The sequence below is a fragment of the Gavialis gangeticus genome, unplaced genomic scaffold, assembly GCF_001723915.1.
Source record: "Gavialis gangeticus isolate Ggan-Ray unplaced genomic scaffold, GavGan_comp1, whole genome shotgun sequence".
NCBI lineage: Eukaryota > Metazoa > Chordata > Crocodylia > Gavialidae > Gavialis > Gavialis gangeticus.
Window position 1 is genome coordinate 51,652,583 of NW_017728992.1, and position 20,467 is coordinate 51,673,049.

Sequence of the window (20,467 nt, forward strand, 5' to 3'; positions counted from 1 at the left end):
GAAGCATTTCCATCAGACTCCCTAGTACTTCTCCTTGATCCAGGCACAGAGTTTCATAGTAGGTAGGGTCGGAAGGGACCTGAGCAGATCATCAAGTCTGACCCCCCTGCCATGGGCAGGAAAGGATGCTGGGGTCAAACGACCCTGGCTAGGTGATCATCAAGCCTCCTTTTGAAGACCCCCAGGGTAGAAGCAAGCACCACTTCCCTTGGAAGTTGGTTCCAGATCTTAGCCGTCCTGACTGTGAAGTAGTGCCTCCTGATGTCTAGCCTGAATCTACTCTCCGTCAACTTACGGCCATTTTTCCTTGTTACTCCTGGTAATGCTTGGGGGAACAGGGACTCTCTCATAGCCTGCTGGTCCCCCTTGGCCAGTTTGTAGACGGCCACCAAATCCCCTCTCAGCCTTTTCTTGTAGAGGCAGAACAGGTTCAGGTCCTGCAGCTTCCGCCTGTAGGGCCTACCTTGCTGCCCCCGATCATGAGAATGGCCCTCCTCTGGACCCTCCCAGTGCTGTCTACATCCCTTCTGAAGTGCGGCGCTCAGAACTGGATGCAGTACTCCAACTGCAGCCTGACCAGTGTCACACAGAGGGGGAGGATCAACTTCTTGGACATGTTTGTGATGCATCTGTGGATGCATGACAAGGTGCAGTTAGCCTTCCTGACCGCATCCCCACATTGGCGGCCCATGTTAATTTTGGAATCAATGACACCAAGATCCTTTTCTGCCTCTGTGCTGACTAGAAGGGAGTTCCCCAGCCTGCAGGTATGCTGCTGGTTCTTCCTCCCTAGGCGCAGTACCTTGCACTTGTCAGTATTGAAGCCCATTCTGTTCTCATCCGCCCACCCCTGTAACCTGTCTACATGTAGCTGCAGCCTGTCTCTCTCCTCCAGCTTGCCCACTTCTCCCCACATCTTAAGTGTCATCTGCGACATCAAGACTGGGCCCTGGAACCTGGTACTACAAGAGGGGATAGACTTGTGCGACATCAAGACTGGGCCCTGGAACCTGGTACTACAAGTGTCAGATCCAGTGCATAGAGGCTGAGACTCCCCCTAGGTCCCAAGGTTTAGCAGCAGGGAAGCAGTGCCACTGATCTCCTGCCACCAAATTTCCAGAGCCATGAGGAGCCCCATGGGTCTGTGGGCTGGATATGGCCTGTGGGGCTGAACGCTGAGCACCCCAACCTAGATTATCCACAGTCTTCCAATTTGTCTTTTGACTTTATGTAGGCTGGTCTCACTGTGACTGGGTCCAATGTGTTACTGAAATTCAGGAAAGACTCTCTCTTCCCAAGTTGCATTTTGCCACGTTCCAGGTGTCTAACAATTGCAGCAATTCAAGCTTCATTGTTGGCTACAGTGGCAATTAGTGGGACAAAATTTAAGAGAACCTCTGGGTGGTCTAAAATATTATCCCCATTTGCTTCTTTATCAACAATAAACCTGTGCCCAAGCAAGTCTTCTGGATCCCATACAAGTATTCAGTAAGGCCACATGCCCATAAGGGACCTCAAGCAATTAAGGTGTTGATTCCAAACATTCTGCAGATGGACAGTATCTAAAGTCACTAAGCATGCTATACTAAAAGCCATACACACTTGCTGGGTGTATTTTGACAAAAATCATTCATTTAAGTTCTACTGTGGATGGAAGCAAATTTATAGAAGTCTAAATAAAAGAGTTTGCTAAGTCACATCAAAAAGGTCTCTAGCTCTTCCCTTCTAAATAGTTGTGAGGATAATGAATATATATAATTTTTTACATTGGAAGGTCAGTTCATTTATCAAATTATGCATGAATTATTATACACAATAAATCAATTATTATTATTAAAAGGGAGGCTGCCCATAGGCCTTTGCCTGGACCCCAGTCCAACTAGACCCCCCTGGAATTCCTTGGCATCCTCCTGATCTCTACTATGCTATTTCCAGGTCCTTTGCTGGGACACTGGACCCTTCTACACTCTTCCCTAGTCCCTACACTGGTTCCACTACACTCTTCCCCAGTCCTTCGCCAGGCCTCACTATTCCCAGACCCCAAGATAGGCCTCTCTAGACCATGCCACTGTGCAGCACCTAGAGCCTTAAGGGTTAACTGTGTGGCTCCATTCCACCCCTACACCACACCCCAAGCCTTGCGGGTGTTACTATGTTATTGCTCACTTGCTGGGGCTTCAGCCTCCTTCCCCTTTCCTCTTAACCATTGAACTTGGCTTTGAGGCACCAGCTCTGGTCCAGCCCTTTCAGGCCCAACACCCCTGTGTGGCTTTGTGGCCTTTTGCTCTGCCTTGTTCTGGGCTCTATACTCTCTTGGGTCTGCCCTTGGCAGGGCGCAAGGCAATCATGTGCCCCTCAGGTACTAATGGGACTTCTGCATACTGCCCCTTACAGTCCCAACCCAAGCCACCAGTATGACCAACACAAGCACTAAGCCCCTGGGCTATAACAAACACTAAAAGGGGAAGCAGTCATCTGCCCCTTTAAGAGGGAAAACTTTCCCTCACCTCTCAGCTAGGATACTCTCCACACCCTAGGCTATCCTTGTGAGCTCCCTGAGCCTCACCAGGGATCCACATGCAGCACCACAGTCCCTTCATTGCTCTGAACTTCAGAAGGGAAAAAAGTCACAAATTGGATAGAATAATCCTTGCTTATAAATTCCAGGACAGTGAGTAGAGTCTCAGTCAAAGAAAAAGGATGATTCCCAAGGGAGAGGGTAGAGACTTCAGGGTTTAGGAGATTTCCTCACTTTCAACAAGCAGAAGATATTCACTGAAGGGTATAAAAAACAATATGGCATCATTATTTTATATACAACAAACTGTATCCAGCAAAATAGGAGGATTAGTTAGACCTACCCAGAGAAGTTTTCTCCCTTAATGTCATTTTTAAAACCTCTGAATTGATGGTGCACCACTGTTACTAGTGACCACAAGACTGGATAAGTGCAAAATATTCAAACCTTTCAGGGGGAACTTGATACCTTCTATTTGCTTCTTTAAACATGGAAGCCCATTCCAACATCCACTCACAAGGAGGCATGGAAAACCTCAGACACGAATCACAGAATGTCCAGTAACTTACTGCATTGTAAAAAGTTCGGTATCAAGGGAAATTCCTAAAATCTTCTAACAAACTAGCAAGCAGAAGTCCTGTGCCCATTGTAAGGGAAAGACATTGCACAGGAATAAATTTATGTTTTATTTTCTACAGATCTTCTATTTTCTGACAATTAAGCTGCAGGCTGAGATACTGACCCTCTTGCAGAGACCCATGTCATCTTATTGAGGTAGAAATGTAAAACTTAACTCTGGCTACATTCCCCCAAGAGTCCAGTCAGGCCGAAACTGTATTTTATAAAGTTGAGCTCAGGTCCATCAGGGTGGATACAAGGATGAATGTTTCTTACAAGGTCTAAAGCTGTACACGCTCACCAAGAGTGTAATCCATACAAATAATCACTACAAGAAAAAAGGCACATAAGGGATGGTCAGGAAAGGACTGGACAGCAGAGAAGCACATGCCAAAGAGAGAGAGAGAGAGAGAGAGAGAGAGAGAGAGAGAGAGAGAGAGAGAGAGAGAGAGAGAAACAGAAGTTTGGGCAGAAATAATCAAATGAAAAGCAAGAGGAGATTCTCAATAGTTATGCTCAGGACAAAAAATTCTTACAAGCTTGGATAAAGAGAAACAGGCTTTTAATCATCCATATAGGCAAGTGAATGCAACTGCTGTAAGAATACTGGGCACCTGCACACATGCATAAGGAGCTGCAGTGCATGTGTGTGAGAGGCAAAATGCATGTTAGTGCAGAGAAAACGGTGGTGGCATGCTTTTGAACTAAAACACATCAGAAGTGCTTTAGTTTAAAAACACACCGCAACCATTTTCTGCATGCTGACATTTAGCCGCTTATACAATTGCATGGGGTACAGTGCAGTTTGCATCAGCATGTGGGTGGAGCAGACTCAATTAAATCGAGCCTGCTCTGAAACAGCGGATCTCCAGCATGTCACAGGATGAAAATATACAGGCAATCCCTGCTTAGCACTCTTAATTGGTTTCTGAAAAAATGACTGTTAAGTGAAACTGAAAGCATTTGATGACCCAAGATGGCAACTGCAATTGTTTTTAATGATCCAAGATAGCAACTGCGAGCGTTATAACGAAACTTGCTGAGCGCTAAATGAAATGAGGTATCAATTTAACATGAGTGTTATAGCAAAATAGCACTAAGCGAAACAGCGTTAAACGGGGGTTGCTGGTACGTGTTCCTCGTGCCCACAGGTTCCTTATCAATGGATGCAAAGATTATCTACCATTCATTCTCTTGGTGATATGGTCCTTGCTAAGAAAAGTTTTGAAGACTTGTTGATACAGAACAAATACTTTGCAGCAGTGATTCTCCCCCAGGGTGCTACAAGGCATTTGGTATGCAAACACTTCCACCTGATTCACAAGATAAAGTCAGAAATTTCAAACAGAAATCCACAGAGTTAAAAAAAATGCTGACCTGTTCTAGTCTGAGGTCTTTGCAACAATCGTTCTTTTCTTGGCTGCAGAAAAATAATAGAATGAACACTAAAAGCTGATAATTTCCAAGTGGTGCCTTGAGTCTAACAAGGTTGAAAAATACTGCTTTAAAGATTGGTTTTGATGCTACATAGCAGTATAATTCAATACATGAAAAAGATCAGTTCACATATTTTATACATTTTGTTCTCAAGACCTAGACAACAAATTTGGTTTTTTGCTGTTGAACATATTACCAAGCACCAACAGTTTTGCTAACGAGATTTTTCCAGAATTGTTGCATATTACTGAAGAACCAGCTTGAGAACTTATATTTTAGGTGTGCAGAGGTGTGCGCTGTTTTGGCACATGCAACACAGAGCTGATTTAAATGATGGCTCTAGGCTGCAGCTGTCCCAGGACTGGCACTGTGTGTTCCAGACACATTGTGAAACTAAAATTCCATACTTGTTTGCCTACTGTAGTTTTTCCCATGCTCTCTTTTGGCACAAGATATTTATTTCAGTGTTAAAGCAGTTTCTTGCTCTTAACTATTAACTCAGTGACAAAAAGAACAAATAGCAACTGCTATACTAATAAGTTACTCTATTAGAGTATTTCTGCTTCAATACTGTGTCAGGATGAATTCTGGCTATGCTTCAAGTGACAGAAACAAACTTTAGGAAAGCTATGACAGTACACTGTTGTTTAAAGTAAGCGCTGCAACCACCGCCGACCTCTACCACGAACTGTCCTTTCATGTGTTTTGATCTTGTTTGGCAATTGTATATTTAAGTTCTCCCTTTGTATTTCAATATTCTGATTAATGTGTTAAAACTGTGATGGGAAAGGTGTCCATGGTGCAGCCAGATTATAACACTGGTCTGTGTTTTCACTTAGAATTCACACCCTTAATTACTTCATTTGCAGACACAAACCAGAACACAGACATCCAAGTATCAGCAGTTATACCCACCACACAACAGATGCGTTTATGGCCAATGAACGTCAGTTCTTTCATGTACACTCCAAAACAGCAAGAAAACTAAAAGCAGATATGCATTCAGGTATTGTCAGATTAAATTTAAAGTGGGAGATTTGTGGATTACAGAAACATGGGATACCAGATTTTTTGAGCAAGAATTAAACTAACATAATATACCCACAAAGCTTTGCTATTGTTGCTGAGACTTGTCTAAAAAAATTACAATACAGCTAAGTAGGAGTGGATCCAGAGGGATGGTTGCAGTGAGGTCCAACCCTGCCTTTGGCTGTGTTGCATGTGGGCTCTTAGCACAGGGCACGTATGGAGCTGTTTTTTGTGAAGCTGGAGCTAGGGAGTGAACACTGCCACTGCTCCTTTCCACTGCAGCTCAATTCAGCAGGGAGGGGGAAGAACAAACAGTAGCAACATTCAACCCCTGGGCTCAGAAGCCATGTGAAAGCAGAGAATCTAACCAGATCCAGCCCTGATCAAGTAGTGAGCTCAGAGCTCATTGTTTATTCCTGGCACAGCCCAAGCTGGGGGTCTACACCTGCTTTGCCCAGCTCCCAGATCAGTGACTACAGCTATGATTACAGTATTAAGAACGTATTTAAAAAGGTGCTGCAAAACATGTACATTGTGTACACATTTAGTATTCCTCTTATTTCAAACCAATACATATTCTAGTTTATTTCCCCAGCACTTTGCCTTGTCAATCTTACCCCACCGTGACAGTAACGTAAGTGTTTCTGGTATTTTGATGATTTGGTTCAAGGAACAAGGAAAAGTGATGTAGATAAAAGTTTTTAGTTTCCCTGCTACTTACTAGCATCCAAGCCAAGCAAGTGATACTGAAGGGTTACTGTCCCCTTTCAACAATCCCCTCAGAAGAGAATGGAAAGCAATTTTGGAGTCTCAGAGTGAGAAAATCCTATTAAATTAGAAAAGCTGGAGTTTTAGTTTGTGAATATGAAGATGGGAGTCCTGCAACATTTTCCCCATCAGTGATTTCACTCAGCAACATCTCACATTCAAGCGTATTTTATTAACTTGTCTCAGCACCTGCAGTATGTAGGTTGGAATATGTCCCATACTGTTAACAAAGCGGAGGGATTCTCCGTGCTGTAGACTACAAATGTCATCTTGGAAAAGTATAGCGCAACAGTGTCTATGCACACTGGGACTTCAAAAAAAAGTCTACAAGTGTAATGAAATATTTTCTTTGCAGACTCAAAGGACGGAAAACCCCATATTTCCTGAGTATTATAAGCAATTATATTCTCTGTTACATTCTTTGACATTAAACTCTTCCAAGTAGTACATAAAGCAACACTTTAACCCAGGGATGGACAATTATTTGGGCATATGGGTTACATAGGGCGTTCTGCTGAGCAATCAAGAGCCAGGTCAGCACCCCACAAGCAACAGCTTATTAAAGCTCCCTGTATGTGGGATGGGCCCCTGGGCAGGCAGGGAGCAGTATTTGGGAGCAGGATGGGCAGATAAGGCCAGGATCACAGGGTGGAATCACGGGGCAGTGACAGCACAGGCCCAAGACCTAGGGCAGAGCTTTGATCCACTTCCCACAAACCCCTGCAATGGGTACAGGTTCTGCAAGCAAGGGCATGCAGAAAGCAGGTGGCAGCTCTACCCTGACCCTGGCCCCATGCTGTCACCACCCCAACATCCCAGCCCTGGGCACCAACTCCCCAACAGCTTGTGGCCCCATGCTGCACACCCTCCCCACATGGCTCCTGTTTTTCCATGGAAATCTCAGGATTACAGGATGTTGACAGTGCAAGGCCAGGGCAGAGCCACAGTCCACATGGCCCTTACCCACAAAACCAGAGCTTGGCCCCTGCCTCATGCTGTGACAGTCGCTTGTGGCCCTATCCCAGTCACCCAGCTGAGAGCTCTGCCTGCATGGGTCCTGCCCCAGGATGGATGGCTTAGGGTGCCTGTGCAGCAAGGCTGGGGCCAGCAGCAGCAGCCAGGAGCCACCGCTTCCAGGAAATGGAGCCCTGCTGCCATGCCACTCCAGCCCCGCTGTGCACCTGAGGAGCAGCAGGACCAGCTGCATGTGCCATGCCCTGGACTGCCCCCCATGCCTGGGCTGGATGGGACCGAGGGACACACCACAGGCCATACAAATCCCTCAGCAAGTAATATCCAGCGCGCAAGCTGTATTTTGCCCATCCCTACTTTAACTCTATGGCAAGCGACTTTGTAGCTCCTCAGCATTTGTTTTTTTACTAAATTATATCTGTGCACATTAACAAGCTGTGCTTGGGTTGTTAAATGTCCAGTCACTTCAAAATTTAGTATTTTAATGGTACAGCAATTAACTTTATCCTTACCTTCAGAATTATTCTAGTATCTTCTTTATTAGACTGGCCATCGACTTGAATAACTCTGTATTCTAACCACTGCTGAACTATAGCTTTCTCTTCTGCAGTATTTCCAAGCAGCTGCTCTTTCTTAGCTTGTTTAACTAGATGGGTGGCTATAGTAGTCAATCCTATTAGGCTGGGTCCATTGTTTGTTTGAAGAACTGGAGTCTAGGAAAAAAACAAATATAATTTAAATTGCAATTATTTTACCACAAACTAACTTTTCAGCAATTTGATTTAGTGAGATCCCCATAGATTGTTATTTTCCAGGTTACATTTAGATTGAGAATACACAGATTATTTCCAATTCAATACCACCCAGCCATGTCAAGATCAGCATGATTAACAAAATGAACTACCATCTCTAAGAAATCTTACTTGGTAGCTTTTGACTCATTTTAAATTTCTAAGTGTAAGAATTAATGTTTGCACCACAGAATAAGCAAATATCCAATGTTTCTAGATAATCAGAAGCAAACACTGTCATTTTTTTCAATGCTTATTTACAATTATTGCTTGGCAGCTATAAAAACCTAAGAGTTTAAAACATGGCTGAACACGACATTATAGTAAAGTGGGAGATACATAGACTGCAGAAACAACATAGGATACCAGAGATTTTTTTGAGCAAGAATTAAATTAACAAAACACATCCGCAAAGCTTTGCTAGTGCTGTTGAGACTAATGTTGTTAAAACAGTTTTGCACTACAGTTAAGCAGAGTGGATTCAGAGTGTGGCTCAATCCTGCCTTTGGCTGTGTCGCATGCAGGCTCTTAGCAAAGGGTCTGTGTGGAGTCTGTTTTTGTGAAGTTGAAGCCCCAAGGGTAAACACCGACATTGCTACTTGTTCTCTTTCCCCTGCAGCTGAATTCAGCCGGGAGGAGAAGAACAAACAGCAGCTGCATTCACCCCCTGGGCTTAGGAGCCACATGAAAGCAGGGATCCCAGACCCAGCTCTGATCAGCTGGTGAGCTCAGGGCTCACTGCTTACATGCAGATCAAGAAAAAAAAACATACCACCTAAAGCTCTGCAAGTACAGTAACCAAAACCATGATGGAAAATAAGTTGTTTCAAGAACAACTACAAAATTTACTGCTTCAAGTTTTAGAAAGATGAATTCTGTATTATACCTGTCCATTTTCCATTCTGAAGATTAAGCTGCAACTCAATGGCACTGATTTTTTAAATTTATATTTATGTTAAATTTAAAAGCTAGTTTTTTTTAAACCCTTCAAATAAAGCATAATCATTTCCCCCTGTAAACACCTACAAGAATATCTGTCAAATTATTCAACCATCTCTTGTTTCAGTTACCAAACAATAAATGTTGTTCCACTAGACTAGAAAGAAAAGAAGATGCAAACACTGTTATGAGTAGTCTGCCCTGTTAAGGGATGCCTAAATATACTTCAGTCAGTGGCAGTGAAAACTAAGGGAAGATTATCTCAAGTGCTTCCAATAACATGTTAAAATTTTTATAGATAAAATGTGAGTTCTGTTCAGGGGAATTTACAGCATAATGACAATTGATAAAAGCAACAAACATCAGAAAAGAAAGGCAAAGGAGCACAAGGCGACACCTATACATATGTGCTGATAAATACTGTAGTTAGAAAGGACTGCATAAGTGTCAAAGGAAAAACTGAGACTAGCAAGAAGATAGGGGTATGTGTTGGGAGACTCCTAAGACCCCAAACTGCTTTGTGTGTCACTTCCTTCTTGCAGACAGAGGCCAGCTACTGACATCATACTTTTACCAGTATACGTGATCAGAAACCAGTCTATACCCATAATAGAATTTCAGCACACATAGGCTGGTTTAAAAATGGCGAAACCCAAACTAAGACTTGTACCCCTCCCACCAAAGGAGGATATATATTCTATTTTTCCAATTCAATCAGCTATTAAAGTGCAAAAAAGCACCACCCCCCCAATCCCAGAAGCACCCAATCTATATGGCCATTGGGAAAACCAAGTCAAACTAATGCAAGGCCTCTTCTGGGCATGCACTAGGTAACTTAGTTTAAAGGAAAGCACCTTTTTTATGTCTGTAAGCAGTCAAGGCGATTAGCATGCAAGAAAACGGAGGTTGAAAAGGACAGTTTCAAGCAAGCAGTTGAGATACCTAGACAGATGATAACACCAAATGATGGCCCCAGGTAAAAACAATGGTCACAGGTTATGACTTGGAGGAAATGACCATAGAATACAGAAATTTCAATCTGAACCGTACAAAACTGCTCCAGACAAGGGCACCAGTGTGGGAGTCTTGAACTTGTTTCAAATTTGAGGACTGATTCTGGGGGCCTTGATGCCTCACAACCAGTAGTGACCATATCTATGTATTCTCTGATGTATGTAAGCTGCTATTGGTAAAATTTTGTCTGATTATCTCAATATTTTGTCTGAATAGTTCAATAAACCAGTGTACAGTTCAGACAAACTTGCTTTGCCTTGTCTTGTACTTCCTGTAGATAAAATAAAAGCTCCCACAGTCATTCTGGACGCTACAAAGAAATAAAAGTGTCAGACTGTAGTACCCAAAAGTGAATTATCAAAAGCTCTGAGTCCCATCTAGCTTTAAAAAATCTGGAGAGAGAATAAAAGCATGAAAGCTAGAAAAGCAGGCAAGAATTATAATGAATAAAGTGGGAAAGCAGGGTAATAAGAACAAGCCAAGACTATTCTTGTAAAGTATAGTAACAGTTTGCAACTTAAAACCCCCCTAAACAAACAAAAAACCCCACCCATCATACCACTTATTTTAAAACAAAAGACCTATTATCAAGAACTTCAAAAGAAAAGAATGACTAGCCTGCCAGTCTCAAGGTATGACAACAAAGAATGTGTGAAAGTTTATGTTTAAGATTGAGAACTATGAGCACAGTTGAAAACCAAAACTCATATTTCAGTCAACTGTATATTGCTCCTGCAGTACAATTTTATTCCTTCTTAAAGTTCTACAAAAGAGCTCTTAACTTTTTCATCAGAAAATGTAATAGTTTGTGATAGCCTGAAAAACAGCTTTTTATATTCTGTGTAAGTTAACACAATACCTAAAAAGGCAATTTTTAATTTTTTTTTATAATACTGCATTGTCTGTCATATTTTGGGAGGAGCTCATTCAGTTGCATGCTTTCATAACTTCACAGGTGTCAGGCACAATTAGTTCAATGTCTCACTTTACTTTTGCACTGAATATTTCATTCATACTAGGGGTGCACTGATAAAGTTTTTTTGGCTGATGCTGATGGCCGATTATTAACCAGCCATATCAAAAGATACTGATCTGATAGCCAACTTGTAGCCGGGCAGCTTAGAGAGCAGCGTCCAGCCAGTAAAGCTGGGAGGCGGGGAAAGGTAGATCAAGACCCCTACGGCAAGGGAGGGAATGGGGCTGGGGCTGCCCAACCAGGGCAGAGCACAGGACAGAGCTATGGGTGGCTTGTTTGGCAGGGGTGGGAATTCCCAGATGCTGCCCCCATCACCCCCACCCCCAACCCCTGGCAGACATGGTGAGGGGCATGTGCCTCCCTCAACCCGATTTGTGCATAGGGCAAGGGCAGGCTGTCCACCGCAGGCTCCCAGTAATATTCAAGAAAATTATCAAGTACTTGAATATTTGCTTTATGCCATTCAGATACAAAAACAAATGCCGAGCAAACATGGTATCACTGGAGGGAAGTATACTGTGCTATTGTATACCCATCCCTCCCCATAAGAACTCATCACATAATGCAGGCTTTCATTTTCATTACATATTTTAAACAGAACAAAACTAGTAGTCAGCCCCTATTCTATTTGTTAAACCAATTCATAAACTTAAGAACTATGGTGAAATTTTCACAAGCTCTGAATTTAACCAAGTATAAGCTCCAAATTATTTAAGACTGTCCTGTATGAAACACTGTTCAGCAGTAAATATGTAGTCTTATTTTTATGTTATAAAATGAGGGGAGGGAGAAATGCACACCATGTCTAAACTAACATTTTTACACACAGCATACACAATGAAACAATATTAATCTAAATAAAATTCCTGAACAGTTGGAAATGGCTACAAACACTTGGAAGCAGAAGAACCAAATTATGCATAAAACACCTGGATGAATGGTATCTTTTAGCCCCACTGTCTACTTTGGAACTTGGGTTAAATGCATACTAACATCAAAAGTCTACGCTGGAGTACTCCCTTGGGCTAGGTACAGATATTACACTTTTACTGGTATAAGGCTGCTTGCAGATATTTAAACAACATAAAAACCCCATGCTTTACCAGCACATTACTTCAACCTGGCTCTGCCACATCTGTATAGATCAGACACTTCAGCAGGGCTTTTGGGCACCTTTAGCTAATTGGATTGGCTTTAGCTATTAGAGAAAAGTGCTAACCCCCCCCAAAGCGCCCAATCTTTACAGATGGCAGGCAAGCAAGCTAACTAAACCACTGCCTCTTCTGGGCACACATGGGGCTCAGTGCAGGAATGCATCAGGTTTAAAGAAAAGCACTGGGTTTTTTTTGTTAATGGCTGTAAGCAGCCTTTGTGACCAGAAACCTGTCTATACTCATAACAGAAGTTCAGCATACATAGACAGGTTTAAAGGTGGTAGAACCTGGTCTAAGACTTGCTCCTCCCACCCAAAGGGCAAATGTGTTCTGCTTGAAGCAATCTGAACTACGCTGCTTACAGAAAACCATGCAACTTAGATCAATGCCACCTCAGGCTTTTTGAATGTCTGTACCTACCCTTAAACTGTACCTGTAGCAATAAAGGGTTCACAATTGTCAAAGGCTGCTATTAGAAGCCTTAAAAATGACTTAAGCTAATCAATTTCATGCCTGCTCTCTCTCCTTCTTTTCAAAGCTTATAGCAGCAGTCAAGAAACTGACCAAGGGCTACTAATGTCTAAGCACTGGCAGGGCTTTATACTTAGAAGCATCGATTATTTACATTACATTTGAAAAAGTGCCTAGCTTTCTTTACTCCCAGGGCTATACACCAAGCAGAGTACACTATAGTCATACAAATTTCTATTGAATATTACTGCTGATAGCTGCTGAATACAGCCATACCTCCAAGAACAGAATTAAATGTTTCACACTCTGAAATATGACAATTTTCACCAAATTCAATTTCAATTGCCAGAATAATTTTTGTTCATTTGCCCTTAGATTAAAATAGATGGGAATTTTAATCAAAGATATCAAAACTCAGCAATAACTTATTTGGAAAATTAAGATCTCCTTCAGAAAAATAAGCATATGGGGCACAAAGTAGGTTGCGATCAACACTGAAGAGCAAGGGAGCATACAACCATACATTAGGATTAACTTCACAATAAAAGTAAGCTGACCAGTTACTGTTTTCATCATTTAACAGCCATTCAAAATTGATTCGAGTCAATACCCAGAAAACTTGAAATGAATGCAATTATGCCAAATGTAATAGGCAAGTATTTTGAATCACATATTTGGTATCTGTATCTCAAACAACAGAATTAAAAAGAAAGAAAGATTAAGGAGGTGAACATTAATGAAAGAAAGTATTAAAAATAATTGATTACAAGGACGCAAAGAAAAAAAAATCATGGGTACCCACTGAGAATGGAATGATTTGAAAACAGAAAAAAACAAAATGTATCATTGACTTCTGTGGCTCGATTAAACAAAGGAGCAAGTTTAAAAGTGCAATACCTACTTCAATACCTTATTCCAAAAAAGTATATTGTTCCTGTTTAGCAAAACCCACTCTGAAAGCAGAGCGAGATAAAACATATCTAAACAAACCCTCAAAACAATCTTGCAAAACCAAGTTGCCAGTCTTTCATATTAATATCATGGGGAAAAATGCTATTTCTGGGGGCCATTAATCGATGAACAAATCTTGGCAGTCAAGCATATGTGCAAGCACAGGATGCAGTTATGATTAACTCCTCAAAGGTCTGATTGAAGGATCAACATAGCTGGAGAAGAGGAAACGTATTTGCAAACATATTTGTCTAGGGGCATGTTTCTTATTGCTACTATGGTTTTCATACAGCAGATCTATTTCTGCTGTTGCCCATTCCTGACAGTCCTATGCGATTCCCCTCAGCTGTGCCTCCCCCAATCATGCACCAGTTTTATGCATTGCTGCTTTCCGAGAAGCAGCATCTCCTGCATCTCGGGCCTGGGCTGCACGCACTTTAGGAACCAATTCAAGTGTCTTAGATTTTAATAATACCCCTGTAGAATCTGTGAATATACACATATGTGCATGCATATGTATGCAAGTGTATACACACAAACATAGACATACACAAACATGAGAACATATATGAGAATATATATCTATAGATGCATATCTATCTCTATCTATATTTACATAGCTGTGTCCTCCACCCTTTTATTTATATATCAGCAAATTGCCTGTCATGAATGAAGGGGGGGGGGGGACCGAGTGCCACCACCAAGCATCCCGTGGTGTTGCTGCTCTGCCTTTGGCCACGTGCCCCCCCCACCACCTCCCTCTCCCTGCTGGCTGTTGTTAAGGGGTGGGGAGGCATGGCAGCTCCCTCTGTCCCTAAGGCTCTGGGCCCTCGCAGCCAATCGGCATGCGTCCTCTCAGTGATGCATATGCAGTTGGCCCCGCGTTACTGACAGACAGACAGAAGCTTTTATTGTATTAGAATAGATATATCCATCTCTTTCTCTATATTTATATAGAGGTGTCCTCCACCCTCCTATATAGATATCTAGACAGGGATATCTATATTTCCATAGCTGTGTCCCCCACCCTCTTATTTATATATGGATATAAATATCTCTACCTCCATGTATTTATAGAGATGCTTCCTCCACCCTCTTAACTCTAGAGAGGCATCTAGATTTAGATATCTACATCTGGATCTATATAAATGTGCCCTGCACCCTCTTATGTAGACACGTATGTTTAGAGTCCTAGGTACAGATATCTATTTCTGCATTTATAGACGGGTGCCCTCCATCCCCCTACGTAGGTATAAATGGACAGAGGAGGAACTGTAGACGCACCCGTCTATAGCTATATCCGTACAGCTGTGCGAGGACGGAGAACGCGGTTGCTTCCCCCCTCCCCCCGGGGCTGGGCGTGCGGCCGGGGGCCCGTTAGGTGCTCGCGCCCTCCCCTCGCGCCCTTCACCTTCCGCTCCCCCTGGGCGCCGTACTTGTTCCCTTTCGCCAGCCCCAGAGACTTCTCCAGCAGGCCCAGCTCCTCCACCCCCAGCCTGGACCCGGCCGCAGCCGCCATCCTCCGAGAGAGGCCGGCTGGGAAAAGGAAGAAGCGGGTGATCCCCAGCAGCTAGTAAGACACCACTCGATTGGAGGAATCTCCCCCTCCCTCAGTAATAGTCACAGCTATTGGCGGAAAGGGAAGCCCTACCTTGCGCATGCGCTGGGAGAAAAGTGCCGCGTTGCGTGAAAAATGGACTGGGGGGCGCAACTGCGTTGTTAGTCAGGCCACGCCTCCTACTTGTGACGTAACGTCTGGCAGCGGGGAGAGCATCCTTCTCCTTTCCCCGGCTTGTGTGGGCCAAGTCCGTACTACAGCCCTGCCCCGCGTTTCAATGGCCTGGCTCCTTGCACAATGTGCCTTGCTGGAGACGCTCGGTGCTTATTCGTAACGAAGTCTGGCATTAGCCAGTGTCGGGGGTTGGTGGGCAAAGGGTGCGGATTAGCCGGGCAGGTGTGGCCCCAGGCATTGCAAGAGTGGGAGGTGGGATCTCGTTTCTTTGCACTGGGGGATGGGGTAGAGGGTGCACCTTGCAGCCCACCTGCAGCAGGGGGTGCAAGAGCCCCTGCTCACCCAGGCTGCTGCAGCTCTGAGCCAGTTTGTCTCCAAGGTGCACCCCCAGCCTTCACACCGGGGGGACAGGTGGGCATCCCTGCCTGGGAAATGGTTCGGGAGGTGATGGGGCCTTACTGCAGGGTAATTTTGGGTGCCTCCTGGAGCTTAGACCTTAGATCGCCTGTACAATCATTAAAGCACTCCTACAGGTGTGCAGTGAGCCTGCTTCTGTGCGCTGGGACTCCTGCTGGAGCATGGAAAGTGACATGGTTCTGGCAGCCTTCCATGTCACTGTTAGCAGTGTCCCTGCGCTGAAAAGATGGCGGCAGGGTGTTTTGAAAGAAAACATATTCGATGAGCTTGAGTTCAAAGTGTCCCGCAGCCATTTTTTTCAGCATGGGGATGCTGATACATGTGATGCACGGGTGCTTTTAATTAGCACAGCTCGCTAATTAAAGCTCCCAGAGCATGTGTAAAAATGCCCCTGATCCACCTCAAAGTTACAGCACTCTAGGGCTGGATTATCCCTTGCTCCCTGCCACCCAGCTCCTGGTCCGTTAAGGTGTGGTCACTCCCCACAGATGTTGCACCCAAGTTGAAGGTGTGGCTGCTCCAAACTCCAAGCTAGCACCAAGTCAATTAAGATGACTCTGTGTGGCTCACAGTGTAAGTGTGACGGCCAAAACCAGAGGGATTAATAAACAATAAATATGTGCTTCTTGGAGGCATTTGGTATTTTGCCTAAGAGGTAATATTAGCTAATATAAAGCTTGTAAATTTGTAACCTGCAAATGTAACTTGTCTGTCATAAGTTTAACCAAAATGATAAAACTAACTTTGTATTAATTGTGGAACTGACTGGGCCCCAAAGGTGAAGCTGTAGCTGCAAAATTAGCTGACCTAACGGTTTTTGTTATTTTTGTTATTCACAGAAACTTAAAAGGCTTGGGCTTAATAATGTCAATTTCAAACCTAAAGATGCTGCATTGTAATTTGCTTATTGGATAAACCTGAGTCTAGGTAGTAACCTTTTATGATAATTTTTAACACCTTTCAATCCCATAGGGTAACAGCTATAGGGCAAGATTGTGAGTGGCTCTAGATTAGCATAAGACTAGGTATAAAAAGCGCATGCATGAGGTGACCAGCAGGAAGGAGGGAACAGGCAGTCATTGCTGTTCCAAGCCCAGACTCCGGACTCTTGGTGTGAGTTAGGATCGGATCCTGATCAAGGGACCTTCCCCGGTAATCTCTCCAACAGCGTCGATCGGGGACGCCTGACTTTACTAGAATCACTAGCATCAAGGGACTGTTGCTAAGTTGCCAGCCCATGTCTGTCTGTCTGTTGTTTTGAACAGTCTGATTCAAAACATTGAGGGCTGATACCCTCGCAACAGAGGGCGGTCTGGCCTGCGACAGAATTGATCCATCTATCTGTTGTTATTATTTACTATTAGCTCTTTAATACTGCATTATCTACTTTTTGCATTTATCTTTCTGTTAACTGTTGTGTGTGTAAGCTATAATAAATTTGCCTTTGCTTCACTCCCAGTTTTGCCTCCTCGATCCGAAACTGAACCAAACAGCCCAGTGGCTAATACCTTTGCAGCGCCCAGTTGGCCTGCGATAGAATTGATACACTCAGTGCCCAGCTGGTCTGTGACATGTAAGGCAGGGGCGGGCAATTATTTAGGGCGGAGGGCAGCTTACTGAGTTTTGGCAAGCCATTGAGGGCTGCATGACAGGTAGCCAGGGGCAGATAAATATTAATTTTCTAAATTTTTTAGGGGCCCTGCAGGCCAGATAGAATGGCTTGGTGGGCTGCATCTTACCCACCCCTTGTGTAAGGTGTAATAAGGCCCACTAGGAGGTGCAGTGCCAGGGGTGATGCCAGAGCTTCTCATAGTTTGTATGGAGGTTTGGAGGACTCTGAGGACAGGTCATAAGCTAGACTGAAGGTAGAAACATGCATCTCCTGATTTGTCATTTGTGCCACCTTGTCAATTTTTGAGGCGACACAAATGTGGAGCAAACAGATGTCCTGAACTTTTGTTGCACCACATGATAGGAAAATCAATGGCACAACAAAGGGTAGTTATAGACTACTGCTTTTTTGTGCTTTCCATTTTGCACCATCACCTTGTAGCACTTCCCCGCTACTCCAGACCTGTGCCATGGTTCTGAGGCAGTGGGGAAAAGTGTTTCCCTGCTCAGCCAGTCCTGCAGGTCTGGGAAAGCAGGGAGATCACGTTGACCCTTGTCTTGCACCACCAAGGGCAGGAAAAGGGGTGACGTGTTTCGTGCAGTGAAGTGAATCAGCTGTGCCATGACACACTGTGGCACAGCTGGATCACTCCACTTGGCAACGTCTATTTCTAGCTTGAGGGCTAGATGTAATGAAGGGCCTAAGTGCTCACACTGCAACTTAGGCAGAGCAAGTCAGCTAAGCAACCTTAAAGCTTTCGTTCCCTGCTCCTTCCTGCCCCTTTGCCCTCCCAAAGATGCTAAGGTCATTGCCCAAGTCACATTGTCCCCCCCCTGGCTGCAGCTGTGTGCATGCAAAGAGACCAGTTACTGGTCTGATGTATTCATTGTGTTGCAATGATTTAGGTAAAAGAAACAAATAAAAAACCAGCAGGTAACGGAGAAGTTTGCAGCTCCAGGGAGCCATCTTCTTTTCAGAATGTGTTTATGTAAGTTCCTAGGGGATGACTTGCAACCTGCTTTGTTTGCAGTGGGTTGCTGAATTAGAAGCAAACCCCTCATTTGTTTCCTGGAGCTATAGATACCCTCAGTTAGTTCATAAAACCCTTATCTTTGCAGTGGGGTAAGGAACCTAGTATCCAGGGATCTACTGTATTTAGCTGCCCTGAGTCTTTGTGGGCAGGGGAGGGGGAGAGCATATAAATCTAAATAATAATTAAATACATACATAAATATTTAATCTGCAGCCTGTCAGCCTATTTGGTCACTGCCACAGGAAGGTGTTACTCATTAAAAATGCATGCATTCATTTTAATAGGGCTAGGGTTTTTCCCTACTCCATTGTCCAAGGCACTGGACAAACAGAAAGTGGATAGCCTCTCCATAGCATTGCTAATGTTCAGAAGTGACCAGTGCTCCCCTCCCTATCTTAATTGAACCAAGTGTTTCCTTGAGAAGGGGATATGGAGTGATATGGGGAGCAGCCATACCCCCTTTGTGAGAGGAGGTTACAACTCAGGGGAAAATAAGAGGGTGGAGGAACTGTGTGAGGCAGGGGATTAGGTGTAGGTAGAGATGAGAAGGAATATAGGGGGTATGTTTTTTTTTATTGAACGTGGATTAGGAAATGAGGTTGGATTGGGCCAAGTTAGGTCAGAAGCAAGGAAGCAGGTGGAAGATGGATTGCTGTTGAATTTGGAGGGGCATGGGGTTTTGGGTTTTTTTACTTTCTTGTTTTAATATTCTGTTTCTATAATTTTTTTGTCATTTAAATTCTGCCCCTTAATTTTTAATCCAAGTGAAATAATGTGAAAGCAAATATTTGGGATAAGAATTTAAGAGACTTGAGTATCTAGCATGACATCTATTTCACCAGTGCAGAGCAGGAGTCATCCTGGTTGTAAGAAGAGGCCATCAGAATACACCTGCACCTCTGTGTTATCTTGTGTTGTGATGTACGTAACTGAGGAACAGCACAAGAGTTAATAAGAAAACTTATTTTTTTTAATCTGGAACATATATAGTGTCCATCTAGTATCTACCACCATGCTTGTTTATATTTTAGTCGGGTTTTGATTTGTTAGAGGAATAATGAAAAGCAGGAGATTCTTTGTAAATACTTTTCAAGGTACAATTTATTTATGAGAGGCAAATATTTTTCTTGCCTCTTCTCTCATTCATTTTTTAAACTGTTGGCTACAATAACACTCCAGCCCTATCAGAATTTGCTTTCAGTATTATGACTGCTGGAGCCCTGATTGATGGAATATGATTTCAAAGGTAACTGAGCCAAAATTGTATGCTGCAAAGTATAAATTAGTTTATTTACATGATATCTTTCAATCCCTTAAGATGTCATAAAGTTGTCTTGAATTTTTTTCTCATTATTTAAAAAATATTGTATTTTCCAGTGATGATGTTACAACTACAAAAAAAATCTGCAAGGTATAGGAAAAACATGACAGCAGTTTCCCACAGGCCATTACTGTCTTTTACATGTATTATAGATAATGTATTTTATTGAATCTGTTATTATCCAGGTAAAATACAGTCTTCTGCAGCGGAATGCGCCCTACATTTGATAAGATCATAAATGTTAGAAATACACTTAATGATCCAAAAGATGTGGTTTGTTTGCCAAAAAGAAGCATAGCCTTTGACTCAGGCTGTATCAAATATCAAACTTTCAGCCAAAAGTGTATCGACTCTATAGGGGCCTGTGTTCAGGAATTTCAGTATCCTGCCATGCTGCCTCATGGCTGCCTGTTTAGATTTATGTCTCCTAAGAAAGATGCATCTGGCAAGCAACCGGTTTTATATTTCAAAAGCTCAACTGAACATAATGCTAAAATTGGTTTTGTGACAGAGGCAGAAGGTCTAAAAAATAGCCACAGATACTCTTTGTGACTATGGAGCAATTTTAAAATCATGACTAGAATTTTCAGGTTTTGCTGAACCCTGCCATTTCATCCTTTGTACAAATGCTCACAGCATTTTTTTAGCAACTGCAAAACTGCATTTTGATTTGAAAAATTGTTTTCTTTTGGTCTGAAATGTAAACTTTAAACT

General features: G+C 43.1%; 1 protein-coding gene across 1 annotated transcript in view; it reads right to left on the reverse strand.

Annotated features, from left to right (window-relative positions):
• EEF1E1 (eukaryotic translation elongation factor 1 epsilon 1) overlaps window positions 1–15,225 on the reverse strand; it is a 38,052-nt gene extending 22,827 nt beyond the window's left edge. Inside the window, exons 1-2 of the mRNA XM_019522400.1 lie at window positions 15,050–15,225; window positions 7,855–8,055 (exon numbers count right to left, since the gene is read on the reverse strand). Of these exons, the coding sequence (XP_019377945.1) occupies window positions 7,855–8,055; window positions 15,050–15,157 (309 nt within the window). The 5' untranslated portion in view covers window positions 15,158–15,225. The remainder of the gene's footprint in view (window positions 1–7,854; window positions 8,056–15,049) is intronic.
• Between the last annotated feature and the right edge of the window lie 5,242 nt (window positions 15,226–20,467).